This window comes from Lampetra fluviatilis, chromosome 16, assembly GCF_964198595.1.
Source record: "Lampetra fluviatilis chromosome 16, kcLamFluv1.1, whole genome shotgun sequence".
NCBI lineage: Eukaryota > Metazoa > Chordata > Hyperoartia > Petromyzontiformes > Petromyzontidae > Lampetra > Lampetra fluviatilis.
The window spans coordinates 2,091,249-2,117,405 of record NC_136290.1 but is presented as its reverse complement, the minus strand read 5'-3'; the positions used below and the strand labels follow the sequence as shown (position 1 = coordinate 2,117,405).

Below are 26,157 nucleotides of genomic sequence, written 5' to 3'. Positions count from 1 at the left end.
TGTATTTAAGAACGAAACAGGAGAAGGATTTCTCCACAAGTGTGGCTGTCGCCTGATGATGCTGGTTGTAATTACTGGCGAAACGTCGTACTCACATTTTATTACACCGGCGTGCTGTACTAGTAACGAATTAGCATGTTCTATTTACGTGACAAACCTTACTAATTGGCTGTGTCGTGTGGTAGCTGGTTTAACAACACATTTATATTTATACGATCTAACCCAACAAAAACCTCTAATGTGGATAATATTGGTCGCGAAAGCCTCCTACGTGTTAAACTGTAATTTACCTTCCACGCTTTATGTAAATTTAATAAGAGCAGCAACGTGATCTTGCGAAGAGGCACTACGGAGCTGTCGTGGCTGTATTCCGCGAAGACGGAGTGTCACCAACGGTGTTCAATGTGATTAGGGCAAGAGGAGCCATGCTATATAATGGCCTCGGTGTGACCCTGCGAGACAAATCAAATGTTGGGGCCCCTCCTGACCGATTCACAATGTCGTTACTACGCCACTTCCCACCGCCAGCACCACTCACTGCGAGGCGGTGGCAACCGTCATCGTAATACTCACAGTTAGGGATTCATTTGATGGCAGCTTCCCGTATTGAAGCTGCAGGCTCAACAAATGGTGAACTCCAGCGGGAAACGGCCCAGCTGACACAGCGCTGTGCAAGAGGAAATGGGGGGAGTTGCACATCACTCCATGCTGTAGTGTTCCAACGTTACCGGTTACCGAAGTAAGCATTGCCGCAATAAAAATTCGTAAATTTGCGAACTTTATGATTGCATTGAATTTCATTAATAATAATTTTTAGAAAGGTGCGTTAGAACCCCAACGGTCCACGCTGATGTGGGGGAAGGTTGTGCATCTCGAAGTCTGTAATCCGCGATGAAAAAAAAATTGTGTTTTTTTTGTGCATTTAAGGAGTTGTTTTGCCATGCGTCTCCAATGATCTGCGAAACACGACGGATTATAGGAGTTTTACCTTTCATTAGTTATTTAAACCCAATCGGCCATCAGCATCCACAGTTAAGGATTATATAATTTTTCAGACTTAACATCCAAAGTGGATTAGGTCTACCGGTCGATAGACCATGTTGGCACAGTTTGTACGACATAAAATTAAACAAATCTGCATCTCCGCTTGTCTCTCTTCACCTCAGAAACACAGAACTATACACTAAACAATTTTTTTTATATTACCAGGTAAGGCCCATTGAGTTATGTAGTTCTTTTTCAAAGCAACCTGGCCACAAATGATAGCTCGACGAAGTGGCTTATTGTGTGGAAATATATAGCAGTCAAATATTATAAACGCACGTTTCTGAATGTGGAGGGGGAAAACCGGAGGACCCGTAGAAAAATCTACGCAACCGTGGAGAGAGAGGGAGAGACACACAAACTCCAAATATACCAGAGAGAGGGATGCATTTGAAGCGTTTCAAAATGCATTCAGACATTTAATAAGAATCGTGGCAGGATCAGGATTATGAAGCGTGACGCAGAGCATCGCTTGGAGAGCCTCGCGCTGCGTGACAGGTGGCATGCAGGCCGCGTTCAACGTCCTGGAGTGCGAGGGCACAAACCAAAGCGTGTGGCACTCAGAGGGGGAGGAGAGGACTTTCTTCATCGCCGCTGAGGAAGTGGACTGGGACTACGGCCCATCAGGCGTCAACAACGCGACGGGCGAGGATCTGACCCAGCCTGGAAGGTGAACTCACCACAAGCCACGTGGAGTGTCTGTCAAAGTCGCCACGCTTTAAAAATGTTTTTTTATTACGCTTATTTACCCAACAAAGCCCGACTCGGTCTCATGACTCTTTTTCGATTAGCACGGTTGGCTACGTACGATGCCAAAGAAGTCAAAAATACAGGATATACATTAGGGGGCGATGATTGGTAAAAAAAAGCCCAAGTGAATAATTTGCGGGTCATTTATCAAATTTGCCAAATTTGGACCATGGGGAATATTTTCGCTATGAGTCGAATAACTATTTTCAGATTCATACCTGAGTACGTGTACTCGTGTAGATGCACTGCCCCTTTATGTCAATCGACTGCTGGATGAAGGGCCTCCCCATGCAGTGGGGGGCACGAGAGGATCAAACAGTGCGCGTTGGTGAAGGGCAAAGCTGCGGTGTCGGAGCAGAGCAGAACGGCCCATATGGAGGAAGGAGCTACAAGAGAAATGCCTTTTAGAATCTCGAGCCACCTCATATCCACACCGGAGAGGAACATTTATCCACCCTGCTACAGAGAGGAATGCTCGTCATGCGACAGTCGACCCTATGCTTGCTAAGAAATAAGTTCAAACCCAAATTGAAAGTGTGTGTTACGTTATTTATGCAGTCACTCGTCACTGAACTCAGCCGTGCCAACTCAGCACTCTGACCTCTGAGCCACCCCAACCATCTCCCCGCTCTTGTATGCATGCACGTCATTGTCATTCGTCGTGTGGGAACTTTGCCCGTGACTGATCTAGTGATTCCGAGAAGTACTTCACGAAAGGGCCCAGCCGCATTGGAGGTGTGTACAGGAAAATCCTCTACACGGAGTACACCGACGCCAACTTCACCACCAGGAAGCAGCGAACGCCCAAACAAAGCCACATGGGGATTTTAGGTACGGTATGCCGTGAGCTGTGTGTACTCTTCAGCTACTCTTTTGTTTAACCGTTTAAAATAACGTTTACGTCACCAATGGACGCATCTGCTTTTGTAATGGTACTGCGAATAAGGCATCGACTCACAATTGGAAAGTTGTGATTTCAAATCCTGACTGGGGGTCAACTCTACCCGTCATCCCTTTGGATGTTATGAAGTAAGGGGCCATCCATTTAGTACGTACGCATGGAGGGGGGAGGGGGGGTTAACCCAAATGCGTTCGCTTGCGTATGGGGGGGTCTACTTAAAATGTACGTATAGGAAACGGGGGGGGGGGGGTGAAGCCTCAATAATAATTTGTCTACATTGGTCTTCAAATGAGTTAGATAGTCCGCAGTGGACTGTTTGCTTAAACACGTTAATATTATTAATCCTTGATCGTTTCTGCGTGGATTAAATATCGGCTGTTCTATAGGATTAGGAGGGGGGGGGCGTCAAGCGAACGTACGCAGGTGGGGGGGGGGGGTGTAAAAAGTACGCGTGCGTACAGGGAGGGGGGAGGGGTCAAGTTTTGACAGATTTTTGCGTATGTACTAAGTGGATGGCCCCTAAATACCACTTTGTGAGAAGTCATCAGCAGTTATCCTATGGACAGACTGGCACCTGCCGTGGGAATGGAAAATTTCTACAATTGACTCATTTGACATGATTTCGTATATTCTTTGGGTCTTTCGGTAAAGTCACGTTGATAGAAAAAGAATAACAACATTTTAAAAATGAAAATAAAGTGAATAAAAATATCACGACGTTTCGATCGCAGCACAAGCAATCGTCATCTGATATTTTTATAATTTTTTATTAACTTTATTTTCATTTGTTTATTTTTATTATTTTATTGTTATTATTTTTTCTATCTACGTGAATTTACCGAAATACCCAAAGAATATGAATTCCTGCAGTCACGAAAGCTTTAAGTCAAGTTTATTTGGTATGTTAGATTATGTTGGCGCCTTTAAAGTTTGTGGCAATTGAGAACCCACTGTCTGCCAATCAGAAGGGATGAAGGCTCCTAAGAGTATGAGGGATGGAAGTGCAGCTGAACGGATTAAATCGAGTTTATTTTGCTTCAAGTGCTCAATCCACGCTTTCGCTCTTTTTCTCTTCCTGCCTCCTTCACTGGAACAAACTTCCCCTTCCACATTGAGCAGTCACATTCACTCACGAGTTTCCGCTCCTCACTAAAAACTCACCTATTTACCCTCGCTCACCCCACGACCCCTTAATCTCCTCCTCATAACCACCACCGTCACTCTTCCCTCTTCATATTCTCATTATTTGGCTATCACTCATTCGCCCGTTCATTCAATCCATTCATCATCATTTGCATTCATCATCAATTTCGCTTTCAACGAATTCACGCAACACAGATTCACCCCCATTGCTTCCTCTCATCTATTTAATTCACCTCATCTCTACCATAACCGCCACACCATTACATATTATACTGTTGTTAATTGTTTGGAAAGCGCCTTGATTAAGACGTTAAGATACGATAAGTGGCTGGACATTGCAAGCTTGCGCATTACAGCTCAGCATTTTAAAACATATCGTTTGTGCATACGGCTGGTAGGATATTCCAAATCACAAACCTAATTTTTCATCGGTTTTACAATAAATGGTACACTGCTAGTTGTCATAGAAACTTTCCAAAATGAATACAACTGACATGAAAACAAATATAAAAATCCTTTTTTGATCACTTTTCTTTTTGCTTAGAGACTGTTTTGTTATCATTGTGCAACAATCCTCTTTTTCTTCCAATCTCCATCGCTGATATGTATACGTATAGGTCAATTGCTTATTGGATATTATCCTAACCCAGCCAGCGCATATATACACACATCTAAAGTCCGATTGGATCCATGCCTTGTTGGAAGGCACCGCAGTGATGAAAACTAGCTTCATCGCTCATCAGATCTCTCCCAGCATAAATACATATTCCGATTTTGATTTATGTCTCCTCCACAGGGCCCGTGCTGCGAGCAGAGGTCGGGGATGAGATCGTCGTCACGTTCAAGAACTTGGGCAGCCGGGGCTACAACATCCATCCACACGGTGTGTTCACGAGCAACGAGCATGTCGCCAAGGGGAGTTATGGTAAGATGGATCCTTTAAGGTAACAGATGAGATTAGGTAGTTTCAAAATGATTATGGATAAATTAAACGTGATTTTTGTTTGGCATTCCCCTACTTTTATAATGAAACTATATCTGTCTGCAAAACATCATTATGAAATGCTTTGTATTGACGTAGTTTCATCCATTTGCTAACTCAGTATAAGAAGGATTTTTTTTCAAATGAAAATATTCCCAATTCCATTGTCGTAACATGAATTTCCCATATCAACAGTTATTTAGGTTGTGGTTTAAACCTTTTGAGTCGACTCTGTGACCAATAAAATCCCACTCACCACTCCACGACCTCATGGTGCACGCTGGCTGACCAGCAGCGAGGAGACATCACCATCAGTGGCAATGACTGATGGCTTCATTGTGCATGAGCCTCAAAGACCAAAGTGTGGATTATTAATTCAGGATTTACTTTTAAGAACGAAATGGCTGATAATAGGTTTTTCCCCTTTTTTCTGGTCTAACACCGTTTGAGACGAGGCTCAAATAAAGCTGTCTCTGGTGTGGACCAATCAGTTTCAAGGACAATGCATATATTATCAGAGTATGTTTTTTGTTTGCATTCTGACCACACGCATTGTGGTTAATGCAGACATGATTCCTTGTAAAAGGTTTCAGTTTACTCTTTGGTTATTTCGGTAAAGTCACGTAGAATTTTTTTAAAATAATAATAATAGAATACGACGTTTCGATTGCAACACAAGCAACCATCATCAGGTACAAATGAATGAGAAAACAAACATAGCAAACTTGGAAATATAATGCAATACAACACAGAGAGTCGGCCAACACAACAGTCAACATCCCACCCGGTTGATTACGTTCTTCCAAAGATTGCTAAATTTGAGAGAGAGACAAAACATAGACACGGAGACACAACAACAACCGCCATTCGCCACTAAGTGGCGGTGATGTCACCACGACGCTTGTGCCAGGCTATGTGCACCTTGAGGCCACGTGAAGTGTCGAACGCCCGCTGGCAGGAGGTCACGGGGCAGACCCAGCAGGTGCCACAGGTCGACTGACTGAGACGACTGGCTGATGCACCACCTGTGCCCCCTTCTGTGCCAACTTGCTGTGCTTTAGCCACCCGGCGCTCCGCTCGTTGTTATGAGCGTTACTCCTCCGCCCTCCGTTGTTGTTAGAGGGCAACTGCCTCCAACTGCCCAGTAGCGTCCTTCACGAGCCTCCTCCACAGAGGCCGATCTTGACACCGCTGGTACCAGTCATCGGCAAGTCCACTCAGCTCCACACCCTCCTGTACCACATCACTCCATCTTTTCACTAGCACATGCCATGCCCATTTTGCCTCCTCGATCCGGCCGAACAAAAGCTGTTTAGGCATGCGGTGGCTGGGCATGTAGGCTGCATGGCCCAGCCAAGGCAGCCTTGCCTGCCGGAGGAGTTCACTGATGGGACTTTGCCCAGGTCTTTCAAGGATTTGTGAGCTCCTCACACAATCCAGCCTGGTTAAACCCATGATGGATCGTAGGCAGGCCAGCCTAAATGTTTCTAACCGGTGAAGTTGTTCCATTAGTGGGGTCCACGTTTCGCAAGCGTAGAGAAGGGAGGGAATGACCATGGCCGAGAAGACCTGAAGCTTCGTGCGGAGTGACAGACCAGGTAGCTTCCACACAGCATTACCCAACTAATGAAAATATAATGGCGCTCGACTGATTCTGCTGTGAAACCGGAGCCGGTCATCAGCACACTGCCCAGGTATGGGAAACTCTCCACTCTCTCCACAATTGCCCTATCACTAATTGGGATTTGTGGGGGTGGAGTGTCCGATGGTACAAAATACCCAGGCAGGTGCTTAGTTTTGGTGGGGCTGATGGTAAGGCCCAACCTCTTAGTGGCAAGCTCCACGTTCAGCAGTAGCGCCTCCAACTCCTCCTCTGAGTGAGCTGCAATTAGCAGATCATCGGCATGCATAACATGGTTGAGCAATAGGGAACCATCCCTTGACATCACCCGGCATCGATCTGCCTCCCATTGTATCTGTACCAGATGGAAATTCCTCCGGTACATTATTATTTGTTTCTTTCGGTTAAGTCACGTCTAAAGATAAAATAATAAATTGAACTAAATAATAGAATACGACGTTTCGATTGCAACACAAGCAATCATCATCAGGTATAATGAAATAGCGACATAAAATCTAACCAGAAAACTATAGACAGACATATTAGCAGACAGATATCACCAAGATACATAGCGAGAGCAACACAGGTAACAGAGAGGGGTGATCGTCTCTGTGGGGTGGCCTTAAATAGACAGAGGGGGGGCGGAGGCAGAGAGAGGGAGGAGGGTTAGATAAAAAATTAGCATATCAATGAGTGGTCAACAGACGTGGTGCTGCGAATGCGATGGCACGGCAAGCAAGCCTGAAAATCAGGAGAAGGACACACTAAAATTAAATAACCTAGTAAAATATCGAAATGTAATGTAATACAACACAGAGGGTCGGTCAACACACAATTAACGCATAGCCTGGTTGATTACGTATTTCAAAGATTGCTAAGTTAGAATTTAAGTGTGAACAATCTAAAGAGAGGACACAGGCAGAGAAAACAAGTCGCCAGAGAGAGAGAAAAAAGATAAGCTTAAAACTTCCCCGTAGAAGTGGTTCAATCTTAATTTTAGAACTTTCGTGACTGCAGGAATTATTATTTGTTTCTTTCGGTTAAGTCACGTCTAAAGATAAAATAATAAATTGAACTAAATAATAGAATACGACGTTTCGATTGCAACACAAGCAATCATCATCAGGTATAATGAAATAGCGACATAAAATCTAACCAGAAAACTATAGACAGACATATTAGCAGACAGATATCACCAAGATACATAGCGAGAGCAACACAGGTAACAGAGAGGGGTGATCGTCTCTGTGGGGTGGCCTTAAATAGACAGAGGGGGGGGGGGGCGGAGGCAGAGAGAGGGAGGAGGGTTAGATAAAAAATTAGCATATCAATGAGTGGTCAACAGACGTGGTGCTGCGAATGCGATGGCACGGCAAGCAAGCCTGAAAATCAGGAGAAGGACACACTAAAATTAAATAACCTAGTAAAATATCGAAATGTAATGTAATACAACACAGAGGGTCGGTCAACACACAATTAACGCATAGCCTGGTTGATTACGTATTTCAAAGATTGCTAAGTTAGAATTTAAGTGTGAACAATCTAAAGAGAGGACACAGGCAGAGAAAACAAGTCGCCAGAGAGAGAGAAAAAAGATAAGCTTAAAACTTCCCCGTAGAAGTGGTTCAATCTTAATTTTAGAACTTTCGTGACTGCAGGAATTATTATTTGTTTCTTTCGGTTAAGTCACGTCTAAAGATAAAATAATAAATTGAACTAAATAATAGAATACGACGTTTCGATTGCAACACAAGCAATCATCATCAGGTATAATGAAATAGCGACATAAAATCTAACCAGAAAACTATAGACAGACATATTAGCAGACAGATATCACCAAGATACATAGCGAGAGCAACACAGGTAACAGAGAGGGGTGATCGTCTCTGTGGGGTGGCCTTAAATAGACAGAGGGGGGGGGGCGGAGGCAGAGAGAGGGAGGAGGGTTAGATAAAAAATTAGCATATCAATGAGTGGTCAACAGACGTGGTGCTGCGAATGCGATGGCACGGCAAGCAAGCCTGAAAATCAGGAGAAGGACACACTAAAATTAAATAACCTAGTAAAATATCGAAATGTAATGTTATACAACACAGAATGTCGGTCAACACACAATTAACGCATAGCCTGGTTGATTACGTATTTCAAAGATTGCTAAGTTAGAATTTAAGTGTGAACAATCTAAAGAGAGGACACAGGCAGAGAAAACAAGTCGCCAGAGAGAGAGAAAAAAGATAAGCTTAAAACTTCCCCGTAGAAGTGGTTCAATCTTAATTTTAGAACTTTCGTGACTGCAGGAATTATTATTTGTTTCTTTCGGTTAAGTCACGTCTAAAGATAAAATAATAAATTGAACTAAATAATAGAATACGACGTTTCGATTGCAACACAAGCAATCATCATCAGGTATAATGAAATAGCGACATAAAATCTAACCAGAAAACTATAGACAGACATATTAGCAGACAGATATCACCAAGATACATAGCGAGAGCAACACAGGTAACAGAGAGGGGTGATCGTCTCTGTGGGGTGGCCTTAAATAGACAGAGGGGGGGGCGGAGGCAGAGAGAGGGAGGAGGGTTAGATAAAAAATTAGCATATCAATGAGTGGTCAACAGACGTGGTGCTGCGAATGCGATGGCACGGCAAGCAAGCCTGAAAATCAGGAGAAGGACACACTAAAATTAAATAACCTAGTAAAATATCGAAATGTAATGTAATACAACACAGAGGGTCGGTCAACACACAATTAACGCATAGCCTGGTTGATTACGTATTTCAAAGATTGCTAAGTTAGAATTTAAGTGTGAACAATCTAAAGAGAGGACACAGGCAGAGAAAACAAGTCGTGACTGCAGGAATTATTTTCTCTCTCTCTGGCGACTTGTTTTCTCTGCCTGTGTCCTCTCTTTAGATTGTTCACACTTAAATTCGAACTTAGCAATCTTTGAAATACGTAATCAACCAGGCTATGCGTTAATTGTGTGTTGACCGACCCTCTGTGTTGTATTACATTACATTTCGATATTTTACTAGGTTATTTAATTTTAGTGTGTCCTTCTCCTGATTTTCAGGCTTGCTTGCCGTGCCATCGCATTCGCAGCACCACGTCTGTTGACCACTCATTGATACGCTAATTTTTTATCTAACCCTCCTCCCTCTCTCTGCCTCCGCCCCCCCTCTGTCTATTTAAGGCCACCCCACAGAGACGATCACCCCTCTCTGTTACCTGTGTTGCTCTCGCTATGTATCTTGGTGATATCTGTCTGCTAATATGTCTGTCTATAGTTTTCTGGTTAGATTTTATGTCGCTATTTCATTATACCTGATGATGATTGCTTGTGTTGCAATCGAAACGTCGTATTCTATTATTTAGTTCAATTTATTATTTTATCTTTAGACGTGACTTAACCGAAAGAAACAAATAATAATTCCTGCAGTCACGAAAGTTCTAAAATTAAGATTGAACCACTTCTACGGGGAAGTTTTAAGCTTATCTTTTTTCTCTCTCTCTGGCGACTTGTTTTCTCTGCCTGTGTCCTCTCTTTAGATTGTTCACACTTAAATTCTAACTTAGCAATCTTTGAAATACGTAATCAACCAGGCTATGCGTTAATTGTGTGTTGACCGACCCTCTGTGTTGTATTACATTACATTTCGATATTTTACTAGGTTATTTAATTTTAGTGTGTCCTTCTCCTGATTTTCAGGCTTGCTTGCCGTGCCATCGCATTCGCAGCACCACGTCTGTTGACCACTCATTGATATGCTAATTTTTTTATCTAACCCTCCTCCCTCTCTCTGCCTCCGCCCCCCCCCTCTGTCTATTTAAGGCCACCCCACAGAGACGATCACCCCTCTCTGTTACCTGTGTTGCTCTCGCTATGTATCTTGGTGATATCTGTCTGCTAATATGTCTGTCTATAGTTTTCTGGTTAGATTTTATGTCGCTATTTCATTATACATGATGATGATTGCTTGTGTTGCAATCGAAACGTCGTATTCTATTATTTAGTTCAATTTATTATTTTATCTTTAGACGTGACTTAACCGAAAGAAACAAATAATAATTCCTGCAGTCACGAAAGTTCTAAAATTAAGATTGAACCACTTCTACGGGGAAGTTTTAAGCTTATCTTTTTTCTCTCTCTCTGGCGACTTGTTTACTCTGCCTGTGTCCTCTCTTTATATTGTTCACACTTAAATTCTAACTTAGCAATCTTTGAAATACGTAATCAACCAGGCTATGCGTTAATTGTGTGTTGACCGACCCTCTGTGTTGTATTACATTACATTTCGATATTTTACTAGGTTATTTAATTTTAGTGTGTCCTTCTCCTGATTTTCAGGCTTGCTTGCCGTGCCATCGCATTCGCAGCACCACGTCTGTTGACCACTCATTGATATGCTAATTTTTTTATCTAACCCTCCTCCCTCTCTCTGCCTCCGCCCCCCCCCCTCTGTCTATTTAAGGCCACCCCACAGAGACGATCACCCCTCTCTGTTACCTGTGTTGCTCTCGCTATGTATCTTGGTGATATCTGTCTGCTAATATGTCTGTCTATAGTTTTCTGGTTAGATTTTATGTCGCTATTTCATTATACCTGATGATGATTGCTTGTGTTGCAATCGAAACGTCGTATTCTATTATTTAGTTCAATTTATTATTTTATCTTTAGACGTGACTTAACCGAAAGAAACAAATAATAATTCCTGCAGTCACGAAAGTTCTAAAATTAAGATCCTCCGGTACAACTACTGAAGGCTTCACGAACTACGTGGTCGAAATAGATGTTAAATAACGTGGGAGCCAGAGGACATCCCTGTCAAACCCCAAGGTGTACAGGGAATAGTTCCGACTCCCGGCCACGTAGTTTTACCCGGGCCCGCTCACCATCATGAAAGTCCTTAATGATAATGAGCAGAGGGTCAGGGACTCCGAAAGCACGAACAACTACCCAGAGCCCAGGCCTACTGATGGTATCATAGGCCTTGACCAGGTCAATAAAGCAGGGATATAGGTCTCCTTGGAGTTCCCTACACCTCTGCTGTAGCAGGACCGCCCTTTCCTGAAACCGCATTAGGACTCCACAAGCCTCTCCTCAGCGTGCCTAGCAAGGCGATGTTGAATAATCCTTGCCAGGATTTTTCCCGGCACACTGAGGAGTGAGATGCCCCTGTAGTTATTACAGTCTGTGCGGTCCCCCTTCTCAAAGAGAGGGACCACCAGGGCATCCTTCCAGTCCTGCGGTACCTGTCCAGTGGTCCAGACTGTTGTCATGATGTCATGTCGGGCAGTCTGTGCACAAGCGCCATCCTCCCTCAGCATTTCGCTTGGGAGATCATCTCTGCCCGGTGCCTTTCCTGGTCTCAGACTCTGGATCGCTTTCAGTACTTCCTCAACAGATGGCACCTCAGCCAGCCACTCATAGGCGGTGACTTCTTCCAATCTTTGAGGCACCGCAGCCTCGGCAGGTCATCCTCACTTTGTCCCACGTTGTTATCCAGGCTGAGGGATGTCCCCTCCCCCAGGACCTCACAGAAATGCTCAGCAAATCTGCAAACCTGTTCCTGGAGGTCGGAGATAGGATCACCCTTCTTTCCCCTAATGATGGTAATTGGTGTGGCGCTGCAAGTTACTTTTTTGATGGAATTAATGAGCGATTTGTGATCGCGGGCTATTGAGGCAGACTCCATCTCCTCAGCAACTCGCAACCACCACCCATCCTTGCAGCGCCTCATGGCTCTCCGAACCTCCGAGCGAAGGCTGCGGTTAGCCTCCTCATTCTCCGACGTGGGATGCTGTAGCCGATGAGAGTGGGCCTGTCGCTTTTTCTCAGCCAGCTCGAACACTGTCTCCATCAGCCAGGGTCTCTGGGGAGGTCTGAACCGTGTACCCAAAGCAGCCATTGCAGCTGCATGAGCCACAGTCCTAAACCTCGCCCATTTCCCCTCGACATCAGGAGGAGTGGGGGACGATTCCAACCCGTTCGTCTTCAGTGGGGGTATAAGTAACCACGACCACCACTCCTCACCTCTGGTTGATGGGAAGGCGAGCTCAAAGTAACCCGGAGCTCACAGCTTCCCACACCTTACCGCCATGCTCCCACACCCCCTTCATTCTTTGTTTCAGAAGAAGAGCCACTCCCTGTTGTTGGCAGTCTCCTGCCCCGAGAAGAGGACTGTCCACCCCTCATGGTGGCAGGAGCCAAATCCGGTCCACCGGACCTCTTGAATACTACAGAGATCCAGGCGGTACCGGTCCAGCTCCCGACAGAGGAGTGGCAGCCTCTCCTCCGCAGTGAGCGTTCGAACAATCCACGTGGCCACACGTAGTGGTTTTTTGTTTTTTCTGGAGGAGCCCCGAGGGTAAGGATTCAGTCTCCTGGCTCTGCCAAATGGGGTTTGGCCAGGATACGTCATAGACGCCTGTCCCCCCGGGGCCTCTGGCACAAGCTTATTAATAAAAAAATTCCGTCGTGGTTTAGCGGTAATTAATTGAAGGTGGAGGGGTTACCAGCCTCTCGTACCCATCCAAAGCCCTCTTTTGGCCGCTGTGGTGGTCACAAACGCCATCAGGGGAAAGGCCAATCGGAATTGGCCCTCCCCCCACAGCACTGCCCACGACAGCGTTGCCCCTTCTGGCATCACGAGGAGGTAGGGGGTTGTTTTGCTGGAGACACAGACAGACACACAAGCAGAGAGAGACTCACACAGAGATCAACAGAGAGAGAGACACACACATAGGCACACAGATAGACAACGTCTCTGTGTCGAGGCCTTAAATAGAGAGAGTGGGGGGGGGGGGAGAGAATAAGAGAAGGGAGGGTTGGGGCAGAGGGGGAGTTGTGTGGAATTCCTGCCCATAGCGGATGGACGAGCTGGACACTGGACAAACAAGTACGGAGCGTTGTGTGGAATTCCTGCCCATAGCGGTCGGAGGAGAGAATGGACTTATAAACAAGCACGGAACAAGCACGGTAGAAAGCAAATTTACTAAAATTAGGAAGTCTAATGCAATGCAACACAGAGAGTCGGTTAGCATTATATTTCCAAGTTTGCTATGTTTGTTTTGTCATTATTATTTAATTAAGTTTATTTCTGCGTGACTTTACCGAAATAACCAAATAGTAATTCCTGCAGTCACGAAAGCTTCGAATCTCGGTTTCAGTTTGGTGTTTCAACATCTTAACACAACTGTTTTGTTGCCAGAAAAAAGGGGAAAACCCTATTATCATATTTTGGTACTGGCAAAAGAGGTCCCATAACGAAATGGCTGTCGGTGTGAGGTCAGTAGCGTCACGAGCGTGGGGCACGCAAGGGGGTGCCTTGCCCCCCCCCCCCTGGTGGCCGCATCTACGAGTTGAGGCCCCTCTTGACAACCACCATGAGATATGTTTTCAAAACAGTGTAAAAAAACAACAACAAGACATTTAAAACGCGGTTCGAATGTATTTTTATTCAAATTATTTCATTTAAGTCTCACGTTTTATGTTAATTCAATGAGAGCAGTGACGTGATATTGCAAAGAGGTACTGCGGAGCTGTAGTGGCTGAATTTTGCGTCGACGGAGCTCCGCTACGGCATTAAATGTTCGAGACCATGAGCGCTAACGATGTGATGAGGCAAGAGGAGCCGCGATATATGATAGCCTCTAGGTGAGATCGTGCGAGACAAATCAAATATTGGGGCCCCATCTGACAGATTGCCGCACCCCCCAGAGTTGATCGTGTAGTTACGCCACTGTGTGGGATGAAGGAACCAGCATCATGCTGTTTCTAAATCAAGTACAAATCTTGGACTCGGTGAACATAAAGGAGGCCAGATTTAAATTCAAATGCCAATTACCACTGCTGTGTGTACATGGCCGGAAAACCCAACCCAGAGTGCACATGCTGCAATCTTGCAAAATGAGAATTAATTTCCGGTTCCGCACACCCCTGGCACCGGGCTGGACTTCCTATTTGTAGACTTAAAATGACATGACGACCTGCTGCAGGATCTATGTGTGTATGTGTGTATGTATGTTGAACTTCTTTCACACCGTACGCAGCCAGCCGTGCTAATGTAACCTGGCAAGAAGAGCAGAACCAATTACGACCATCAGAGCGCTCAAAAGGGCAGGGAAGGCAGAAAGGTGGGAAATTTGAGGCTGCAATTTGCAAGATAATTCGTCTAAGCTAGAGGAGAGAATGAGAGTTTTAATATTTTAATTATGGCCTAGTAACCCCCCACAAACCGCATGGCATGGGGAGGGCTTCGTTCGATAGTGAGTCCTCACCCGTGGATATAATGACAGTGCACATTATGGTCTGAAAATATGGATCTCTTCACTGGGTTGCTGGTGGCTCGTGGCTTTAATCTAGCACTGTGGAGGCAGTGAGGGTTAGTGGATCACACACACACACACATCCGTGAAACTCCCAAACCCGCTAGGATACAAGGTATCATGGCTTGCCAGGGTGTGATGATAGTACAGCAAGTGGAACATTTTCATTATTACATATGCACCGGGCATTGAGCGTTGCCCCCTCGCACGCATGGGGTTTCTCCCAGGATTATACTTTCCACCCACGTGTACAGACCAATCACTACTGGAGTCGACCGAATACCCCAACGTAGGGCCACAGAGCTTGGGCAATCTGTTAGCGCTGGGTTTTCTGCTTGCTGCTTGCTGCCTTCCCCTCTTGTCTGTGGTTTCCCCACGCCTACCTGTAGTTTATGTTTTATTTGACAGAGCTCCACAAGGTGGCAGCAGTGCCCGCGGGAGGCATGCACACGTACCGCTGGGCGGTACCCCAAGGGGCCGGCCCCACCCAGGCGGATGAGCCTTGCATCACCTACCTGTACACCAGCTCGGTCAACCACGTACGGGATGGCCACTCGGGCCTGGTCGGACCGCTGCTCATCTGCCGCAACGGCTCCCTGGACCAGCACGGCGACCAGGTCCTTATCTAGGGTTCTTTGTGACTCGGCGATACCTTTAGGATACATTGCCTTACGATATACTATAAACGAAGCTATTTTTTTTATTAGACCAGGTAAGGCCCACTGAGCTATCTAGCTCTCTTCAGAAGCTACCTGGCCACAAATTATAGCTCATCGAAGTGGCTTATCACGTGGAAATTTATGGCAGCCAAAGGCTTGAAACGCATGGTGATTCTTAATGTGGAGGGGAAAACCAGATGACCCCAAGAAAAATCCACGCGACCACGGGGAGAACATGTAAACTCCAAATATAAAAGTGTTAGAGTCGAGATCGAACCCACTACCTCCTGTGTAGCAGGCAAAGTAGTTAACATCTCACCAGCATGGCGCCCTCTAAGATCCAAGATACTCGTATCATCCATTTTCTAAATGTCATCAAATCGCAATGAATAAATAAAATACCTAAATAGAAATAAGCACATTTGTAATGGGTTGCAGTTTTTGATAGATTCAGAGATATGAGAAACCTCATACCAGCGGGTATATCAGAAAAAAAACAGCCCTACCTATATTTTGTCCAAGCTCTGTGGTCCTACATTGAGATGTTTGGCCAAAGACACCGGAGTACCCCGAGAAAAGCCACGCGTGCGAGGGGGGTAACGCTCAGTGCCCCTGCAGATGAAAATGAACTCACTTTCTGTAGTTCCAAACTCTGGCACGCCAGGAGAGGGTGACCTCGCAGCCCATCGGTTTTTGGGAGTTTCACGACGTTTGTCTAATCCACCAACCCTGGCTGCCTCCACAGTGCTGGGTTACAGGCCATGCGCATAGCCACCAGTGACCGGCTTCATTACTGTTGTTCACACTATTGCTTCGAAATGTTTTACTTCCCGACTAGGTATTTACGAAATAACAAGCTCGGAAATTTAAGTTGCAGATCGATAGCTATTATCAATTCATGAAAGTACCTTGTAACATGTTCATCAGCATGGCAGGGACAGTCTGTTCACCTATAATGCTGCGTCTTGTTTTCAGAAACGAGGATCGGATATAACACGATGAATGTATTGGGGAACACATTTTGTATGACGTGGATGCGAATTGGATATAACGCGATTGAGAGAACAGAACTACGTCACACGAGTAAGAATAAGCGGTTGTACGGCTGTCTCGGTGTAGCATTACATGAGGCGGGATGCTGCTGGATACTTCTGGATGCTACCCATGCCCCTCAGTCTTTGTTCAGTCTTCGTACATATCTCGCGTGTTATCGCGGACTGTGCTTTACTCTATATTATATATTATTTATAATAACGAGATTTTTCCATAGTGTGGTGTTCTTCAGGAACGCAACTTCTGCATTATAGGAGAACAGACTGTATACCGCATCTACAGACAAGCACACAAAACACATTAACGTTGGGAAATACAATTACAAAGCTACGGTAAACTGTTACGTACAACTTCATTTCTTCCTTCCGATATCAGGAAGCCACTGGGAGCTGTGTATGTCTTTAGAAGTGTTTTTTGTGTTTAGTTTGTTGTCCTTTCCCGCACCTCCGATTTCTCTTATATTTAATAAATATGCATAGCAACCCAGAATTGGACTTGAATATTTTGTGGAGTCATTCAGTGGTGGTATTTCCACTTACAATTAACACATTTAAAAATGTGATCCTTGAATCAAACGTCACATCAAATCACATACCACAAAGCAGGATATCATGAACGCATCATCATAATTCACATGAATCCATTATTCTCATCCCTGAGGTTATTTTACACCTGAAAATATAGGGTGCCACGGTGGCGAGATGTTAACTCTCTCGCCTGTTTTGCAGGAGGTTGAGGGTTCAATCCACACCCTGACGCCTGTATATTTGGAGTTTGTGTATCTCTCTCTCCATGGTCGCATAAATTTTTCTATGAGTTTTGCGGTTTTTCCCTCTACATTTAGAAACGTGCATTTAGAGTATTTGGATGCTGTAAATTTCCACATGATAAGCCACTTCGTTGAGCTATCGTTTGAGGCCAGGTCGCTTCTGAAAAAGAGCTATGTAGTTCAGTGGGCCTTCCCTGGTAGAATAAAAATATAAGTTGTAATCGTAGTGTCTAATGCTTGGACACATGCGACAAAATTGATGCTTCAGCGACAGACGACCACTGCTTCACATGTCCCTGGCGATCATCGCCCGATAATGATAGGTCATGTCTCTACAGAGCGGCACGGACGAGGAGGTGTTCCTGCTCTTCGACGTCGTGGACGAGGGCCTGAGCTGGTACCTGCCATGGAATAAGCAGCAGAACAATGTGACTGCACCCGACGATGACCCCAGCTTCCGGGAGGCAAACCTCCGACACAGTAAGCAGGGCGACGTAACATTCGGGAACGAGAGATAGATGCGTGGGCGTGCATGTACGGCCAATTTTGTCAGCCGGCCGTTGAACGAAGCCCTCCATGTGCCGTGCGGGTCGTGAGGTTATTGGGCTAAACTTTAAATATTAAGGCCCTCATTCTTTCCTCTAGCTTGGACGAATTATCTCGCCAATTGCAGCCTCACAGTTCCCACCTCTCTGCCCTCCCGCTCCCATCCCTCCCCCTTCCCCTTGTGTGAGCACCTCCCCACTTTGTACAGCATGCAGAGTTGTCTGCTCCATAATAGAGGTTTTTGGGTTATATCGCGTAAATTTACGTAAATTTATGGATGATATTGGTCGCAAAATCCTACGTGTTAAACAGAGTTGCCTGCTGTTGCATTTGGACACTTTATCAATTTGAATTGTATTGAATCGATGTAAATGACCACCGTGGCTGTTGGGATAAATGACTTTGTCGCAACCACAGTTGTCTGTTAAAAGAATGGCTGGATTTGTATGTCATCGTAATCAACCATGCTCAATACACTGCTGGCTGAAGGCCTCCCCCCGCTGGAAATGCCTATCACAGTCCTGTGATTTAATAATCCACCTATCCCATGCACATGTGGTGCCAGTGTCTCTCATAAAAGGAAGGCAGTATTTATATTTCGCAAACATAAATCACTGCCATTGTGTTTAGTCCATTGGTAATAATTAGGGTATTTTAGTCACGTAGCAAATACATTCTACTCTCCCTATGTGTATGACACAAGTACATAGCATTATTATATTCTTCTTCATCAACAATGTCCACCGTTCACCAGCATTCAATGTCACTTTTCAGAGTCATGCCTGTTATTTCTGTGCAGCAGAAATTCTGCCCTGTACTGAAAATAGACGTTATTTGGTTCGTTTGATATATTTTGGTCATTGCTTCACCCGTGTTGCATCGGTCATCCACCATGCTGAGTGCACATAGCCTGGCACAAGTGCCGTGGTCATGTCACCGCCACTTAGAGGCGAATGGCGATTATTGTCGTTGAGTTAATATCCTCTTAAAGTGACATAAATGTGGCATGAGTGGAATATCTCATTTGTCGCACTTGTAAGGAATACAAAAAAAATGCACATTATATTCTGTAATGATTCCATTTTCATTTTTCTTGAGAAAAAAATCCGTGCCAATAATATCACCTTAGCCCATTACCTTCCCATCTCCAACTACATGAAATGATAAAGTTATATTATTTACGTGACAAGCGTAGGTATGACCAACACAGCATAGGGATGCCAATATATCGACCACAGGGTGTTCATCATTATTATCATTATTATTTCAGAAATTACGGTACATGTTAAAGTCCTTTCGCCTCTGCCCAATGAACAAATAACCTTCGATTGCGGAAACCGTTCCTCGGTTTAGGCCCTGACCCATTGTGCGTGACGCGTGCCTCCCTGGAAGCCATCAACGGGTTTATGTTTGGGAACCTGCCTGGCCTCGAGGTGTGCGTGGGCAAGCGCGTGTCGTGGCACGTGCTGGCCGTGGGCTCTCAGGCCGACCTGCACACGGCCTACTTCACGGGACAGACGCTGCTCTTTGACCTCCGCCGTGTGGACACCATCGCCCTCTTCCCTCACCTCTCCTACACTGCCCTCATGCTCACCGACACCACAGGTGAGGTCTCCTGTAGTCGCTCTCTCTACCCAGTGGCCAGTCGTGATCTTCTTCGTCATTTCCCTGCAGTTGGTCCCTTTCCACTGCCACCCCTATTCAAGTCACGAAGCAGCATCTTTCATTTTCTGCCCCTTGGCCTCTTTACCAACATCCATCCTCCCGCAACCGCCTACGTCGAGTTTTCACTTTGTCTTTCGGCTTTTCAGGATTGTTTTCATTTACGTTGTCCCCTCCCCCACTCTCTCTTTCTTTCCATCCTTCCGACTGATTCAGATACCGGGATAAAATGATTTACTCTGTGTGTTCACAATAAAACGAGCATTGGAGCGGTTGCATATCTTCATTAGTATTTCTCAACAAGTATTGGAAATTCCACATTTCTGTAACTAAATTAAAAGTGTTTTTTTTATTTTAACAGGTAGGGGCCACTGAGCTATGTAGCTCTTTTTCAGAAGTGACCTGGCCACAAATGATTGCTCAAAGAAGTGGCTTATCCATTGGAAATGTAAAGCAGCCAAATACTCTAAACGAATGTTTCTAAATGTGGAAGGAGACACCATAGGACCTGGAGATAAATTCAAGCGACCACAGGGAGAGAGAACATGCAAATTCAAATATACAAGCGTCAGGGTCGGGATCGAACCCACAACTTCCTGTATACCAAGGGAGGAAGTTAACATCTCGCCACAACAACAAGAGACCAGTGTATTCATAAGGCAGCCACTGTTGACTTACTACAAATTGGTACTTACTTTATTAACTCCAGAAGGATTGACAGAATCGACCCCTTCTGAGCCAGACACTTCACCACAGATGTACCTTTATAAAGTGATGAAGTTATATAGGGTCAGCATGCTGTAATTTACAACACTTTTGACTCATGACAAATTGCTACTTACAGTATTTTTATGTGACAGGAGGTAAAGTATGAACATTATAATCTAAAATGCAAGTATTGTTTCATTTGCCTTGTTATTCTGCCTTAGATGTTTCCACAATGGCGATTGCCCACATCTGCAGCAAGCCCAGCCTGTAGAGCAGGGGTCCTCAAACTACGGCCCGCGGGCCACATGCGGCCCGCCGAGGACATTTATCCGGCCCATGGTCACTAATTGGGCTGCGCTTGTGAGCACTAATTGGACTGCGGTGGTGGGCACTGATTGGGCTGCGGTGGCGAGCACTGATTTGGCTGCGCTGGTGAGCACTGATTGAGCTGCGGCGGTGGGCACTGATTGAGCTGCGGCGGTGGGCACTCATTGGGCTGCGCTGGTGAATGGTTCAATGGGCCAATTGACTGGACTTGCCCCCCAGGCCTAAGGCTGCCAGCCCTCCCCTGGCTGCGCTTGACTGGCTGTCCCTCCCTCAGCTCCCTCACTTGCCCCTCGGCTCCACTCCCAGTGATATTCCTGTGTGCTGGGGATGTTTATCCCCAGCACACGCACCACTGAGTAAATGATAGAGGGGTAATAACAGAGTGATCTCTGATCTCTGGAGGAGCTGCCTGCTGTTTTCCCGTGCTGGTCAGTGACAGACAGCCGAGGAGTAGGAAACCCAATTTAAATGACAGTAAGTGTATTTATATTCTGATTGCTATTCAGTTGTATGAGGTTATATGTTGTATGTTGTGTAAGCCCCGGTTCATACTGTTGCGATCTCTGAGCAGTGCGAGTTCAGCCATATGCTTGTATGGCTGAACTTGCATTAGATTCGGAAGAAAAAATGCACATGTGCCTTCTTTTTTCCTGCAGTGGAATCGGATCGCATGGGTCTTTTCCCCCATGCGATCAGATTCCTATGCGAGTTCGCAGATCGCACTGCGATCTGTGAACAAAACTGCAGGTGTAATTAACTTTTTAATGGCACCCGCACCAGTGTGAGCCTGGGGTAAAAGCGGAGTTCCCCCAATCAGACTGCATTGATGGGCAGTGCAGTCTGTATGTCTCTGTGTGGGCAAAGTTATTGCTGGTATATTGTTTTTGTAGCGCTGTATATATATATTGGTATTTTACTAATATCAATTTTGACTCCCTAGGAAACAATGATGTCAAGAAATAGAAAAATTGACTCGGAGTGTAGAATATTCAAAGAACAGTGGGCTTATGATTACTTTTTCATGCAGTACAAGGAAAGAGCTGTGTGTCTGATATGCCAGAATATAGTGTCTGTGTTCAAAGAATACAATTTACGTCGACACTATGAAACTCAACATAAAGATACATATGATTGTTTGGTCGGAGAAGTGAGAAAAGATAAAATATTAAAACTGAAAAATACATTAACAACTCAGCAAAATACTTTTGTGAAGCAGAAGCAGCTAAATATTTCATCACTGCGAGCAAGTTTTCAAGTTGCCAAGCTAATAGCGTGCACTGGCAGACCATTCGTGGAGGGAGAATTTGTTAAAGAATGCCTTCTTTCTGTTGCCAAAGAGATGTGTCCAGAGAAGACCGATTTATTTAGTACAGTGAGTCTTTCAGGACCTACAATTACACGGAGGATTGAAGAAATGGGAGACAATTTGCATCAGCATTTGCAAAACTCCACAAAAAAAACTTTCCTATTTTTCCTTGGTACTCGACGAAAGCAATAATGTTCGTGATTCGGCACAACTTCTAATTTTTATTCGTGGGACGAATGACTATTTCGAAGTCACAGAAGAGCTTGCTGCACTGAAAAGCATCAAAGGAACAACTACAGGAGAGGATATCTATGAAAAGGTTTGCCAAACTGTGAATGGTTTGGAGCTGAACTGAGCTAAACTAGCCAGTGTGACAACTGATGGTGCTCCTAGCATGGTGGGGTCTAAGAAAGGAGTAATTGCTCGCATTAACCAAGAGATGGACAAACATAACCATTTTCATCCAATAGCCATACACTGCCTCATCCACCAACAAGCGCTGTGTAGTAAATCACTGAAGTGGGACTCTGTTATGAAAATTGTGGTATCTTGTGTTAACTTCATTAGAGCTCATGTACTAAACCACAGACAATTTCAGGAATTTCTGTCTGAGCTAAATGTTGACTATGAAGATGTTCTGTACCACACAGAAGTCCGTTGGCTGAGTCCAGGGAGAGTTTTGAAACGTTTCTATGACTTACTTCCACAGATTACAGCTTTTCTGCTTTCCAAAAACAAAGAAGTACCAGAGCTCAATGATGCAGAATGGAAATGGCACCTTGCCTTTCTGACAGATGTAACAGAGCTACTCAACAGTTTCAATGTGCAACTTTAAGGAAAGGGGAAGTTCATCTGTGATATGCAATCACATGTCAAAGCATTTGAAGTAAAATTAAGCCTCCTCATCAAACAAGTGATGGAAGAAAACTTCTGCCATCTCCCCACAACTAAAAATCTGTTAGCGGAAAAACCATTGGTTGCATTCCCAAACAAAACATGTGTGGATTCACTGGAAAAATTGCAAAAGGAGTTCCAATTTAGATTTAAAGAGCTTCATCTCCATGAACAGGACATACAGCTTTTCCGTAACCCATTTTCTATTGACATTGAAAATGTGGATACAATTTACCAAATGGAACTGGCTGAACTGCAGAATTGTGACTCTCTGAAAGACGCATTCAAGTCAAGCAGCCTTCATAATTTATATGCATCTCTCCCCTCTGAGACATATCCTCATCTCAGGAACCATGCACTCAAAATGGCAACCATCTTTGGCAGCACTTATGTCTGTGAACAGACTTTTTTCAGAATGAAACATTTGAAATCTTCAACCAGATCTAGACTAACGGATGCACACTTGCATCACTTGTTACGACTAGCAGTGACAAATATGTAACCGGACATTGACCATCTCATTAGCCAAAAGCAGGCCCATAGTTCCCATTGAAATACTGGCAAGTTTGTTGATTTAACTTTACTTGTTCTTCATTTTAAATATTGTATTTGTTCCCGTTTTGTTTCTTCACTTCAAAATAAGATATATGCAGTGTGCATAGGAATTTGTTCATAGTTTTTTTTTAACTATAGTCCGGCCCTCCAACGGTCTGAGGGACAGTGAACTGGCCCCCTGTTTAAAAAGTTTGAGGACCCCTGCTGTAGAGTAACAGCTAGCAGTGGGCTTGTGACGGTTGATATTTAGTTATATCATTATATCCGATTCCAGGCCATTTTGTATTTTCGGTGTATATGGTTTTACATTGTTCATAAAATCTAAAACATTGTTTGATATGGCATGTCTCGCCATGGTGGCGAAATGTTAACTACATCACCTGGTATACAGGAGGTCGTGGGTTTTATCCCGACCCTGACGCCTGTTGTATATTTGGAGTTTGCATGTTCTCCTCGTGGTCACATGGGTTTTTCTCCGGTTCCTCTGGTTTTTTCCTCCGTATTTATAAACATGCTTTTAGAGTATTTGGCTGCTAGAAATTTCCACATGATAAGCCACTTCTTTGAGCTATCATTTGTGGTCAGGTTGCTATCTAGATCAGTGTGCCTTACCTGTTAAAATAAAAAATAGTTTAGCTTTTAGTTTATTTCTGGATTCCTGTTAAAAGGCACGGTTTGCTTTCTCGCAGGTGGATTTGAATTAATGTGCCGGACAAATGAGCACTTTAACGAAGGCATGAGAGCCAAGTTTAGAGTGTCAGAATGCGGGATGCCACCTGGACCGGTGTTTGTTCCGCAAAAGGAGCGGACATATTATCTGGCAATCCGTGAGGAGGTCTGGGACTACGCTCCCAACCGCAGCTGGGAAATGAAAGTGCACAACACCACTAATCCAGCACTCAGGTAAGAACCCGTGTATATATCACAAGCGCATTGACAATTCCAACCCCCTACCAATTAGATTACTTGTCGGGGTTCCAGGATCGCAATTCGATTCAGGAATTCAGTATGTCGTCTTTTTTAATCTTTTATATTAAGTTCGCTTGCTTGCTTGCGCGCTTACGACCGTGCAAATCTTTCGGTCGTTTTTAAATCCTTTATATTAAGTTCGCTTGCTTGCTTGCTTGCGCGCTTACGACCGTGCAAATCTCTCGGTCGTTTTTTATTTAAATCCTTTATATTAAGTTCGCTTGCTTGCTTGCTTGCGCGCTTACGACCGTGCAAATCTTACGGTCGTTTTTTAACCCACTTCCCGTGATCCAATCGAGCTGACATTTTCCACACAGACTCGTTGTGTGTGACAATTAATTTCCGTGAAAAAAAATGTGCTAAATTTTACACTTTTTAGGATTTTTTTTTTTATATTTTATTACCAATTGCTTAATGCTGCCAGGCAATTATCTGACCCATAGGTGGCAGCCATCTCAAGCCAGAGGACGAGAGGACTCTAGCCGCCACGCATATAAAGGATTTTTAGTGAAAAACTTAGTTTTTTAAATCCTTTATATTAAGTTTGCTTGCTTGCTTGCTTGTGCACTTACGACCGTGCAAATCTTTCGGTCGTTTTTTAACCCACTTCCCGTGATCCAATCGAGCTGACATTTTCCACACAGACTCGTTGTGCGTGACAATTAATTTTCGTGAAATTTTTTTTGAAAAATATTACACTTTTTAGGAAATTATTTTTTATATTTAATTACCAATTGCTTAATGCTGCCAGGCAATCATCTGACCCATAGGTGGCAGCCATCTCAAGCCAGAGGACGAGAGGACTCTAGCCGCCACGCATATAAAGGATTTATAGTGAAAAACTTTGTTTTTATGGGTTAATTTTTTACGGGTTAATTTTTTATTTAAATCCTTTATATTAAGTTCGCTTGCTTGCTTGCGCGCTTACGACCGTGCAAATCTTTCGGTCGTTTTTTAACCCACTTCCCGTGATCCAATCGAGCTGACATTTTCCACACAGACTCGTTGTGCGTGACAATTAATTTTCGTGAAAAAATGTTTGCAAAATTTTACACTTTTTAGGAATTTTTTTAAAATATTTAATTACCAATTGCTTAATGCTGCCAGGCAATCATCTGACCCATAGGTGGCAGCCATCTCAAGCCAGAGGACGAGAGGACTCTAGCCGCCACGCATATAAAGGATTTATAGTTAAAAACTTTGTTTTTACGGGTTAATTTTTTCACATTGTGGTGAATGCACCTCCGATTAGGTGACACTGCCTGTGGTGAGGCAATGTCTGCTGTGCATGGGAGGGCGCCGTGGTGGCGAGACGTTAACGTCCTTGCCTGGTATGCAGGAGGTCGTGGGTTCGATCCCGACCTTGACGCCTGTGTGTTTTGCATGTCTCTCTCCCTGTGGTGACGTTGATTTTTATCTGGGTCTGTCCGGATTTTCCCTCCACATTTAGAAGCATTAGTTTAGGATATTTGGCTGCTATAAAATTACACATGATTAGCCACTTCGTAGAGCTATAATTTGTGGCCAGGTCGCGTCTGATAAAGAGCTACATAAATCAGTAGGCCTTACCTGGTAAAATAAAAAAATTGCTTAGTTTGCTTGCATTTGCTTTATTCACAATATTGGATCAATTGCATGAGGTGTCCATGGTAACACATGGACACTTCATGCATCCGTTGTGCGAGAACTCAGGTTAAGTAAATCCTGTGCTCACTGATGAATCTGTTTCAGCCCAGCAAATAAATTCCTCGGAAGTGGAGAGACCAGAATCGGAAGTAGATACAAGAAGGTCAGATTCGTGGAATACACCGATGACAGCTTCAAAAATCCGAAAGTGCGTTCGGCTGAGGAAGAGCACCTGGCCGCACTAGGTAAAGTTGTCCTCTGGGTAAATAAGCACAACACTGGAAGATGTATAAACGTGAAGACACCCACA

The 26,157-nt window shown here is 44.4% G+C and overlaps 1 protein-coding gene across 1 annotated transcript in view; it reads left to right on the top strand.

The window, feature by feature from the left end:
- The window catches only part of LOC144936432 (ferroxidase HEPHL1-like), a 52,857-nt gene that overhangs the window by 7,553 nt on the left and 19,147 nt on the right, over nucleotides 1–26,157 (top strand). The window contains exons 6-13 of the mRNA XM_078863482.1: nucleotides 1,543–1,714; nucleotides 2,486–2,625; nucleotides 4,635–4,763; nucleotides 15,182–15,390; nucleotides 17,593–17,734; nucleotides 19,193–19,405; nucleotides 23,942–24,155; nucleotides 25,953–26,092. Coding sequence (XP_078719608.1) covers nucleotides 1,543–1,714; nucleotides 2,486–2,625; nucleotides 4,635–4,763; nucleotides 15,182–15,390; nucleotides 17,593–17,734; nucleotides 19,193–19,405; nucleotides 23,942–24,155; nucleotides 25,953–26,092 — 1,359 coding nt within the window. The remainder of the gene's footprint in view (nucleotides 1–1,542; nucleotides 1,715–2,485; nucleotides 2,626–4,634; nucleotides 4,764–15,181; nucleotides 15,391–17,592; nucleotides 17,735–19,192; nucleotides 19,406–23,941; nucleotides 24,156–25,952; nucleotides 26,093–26,157) is intronic.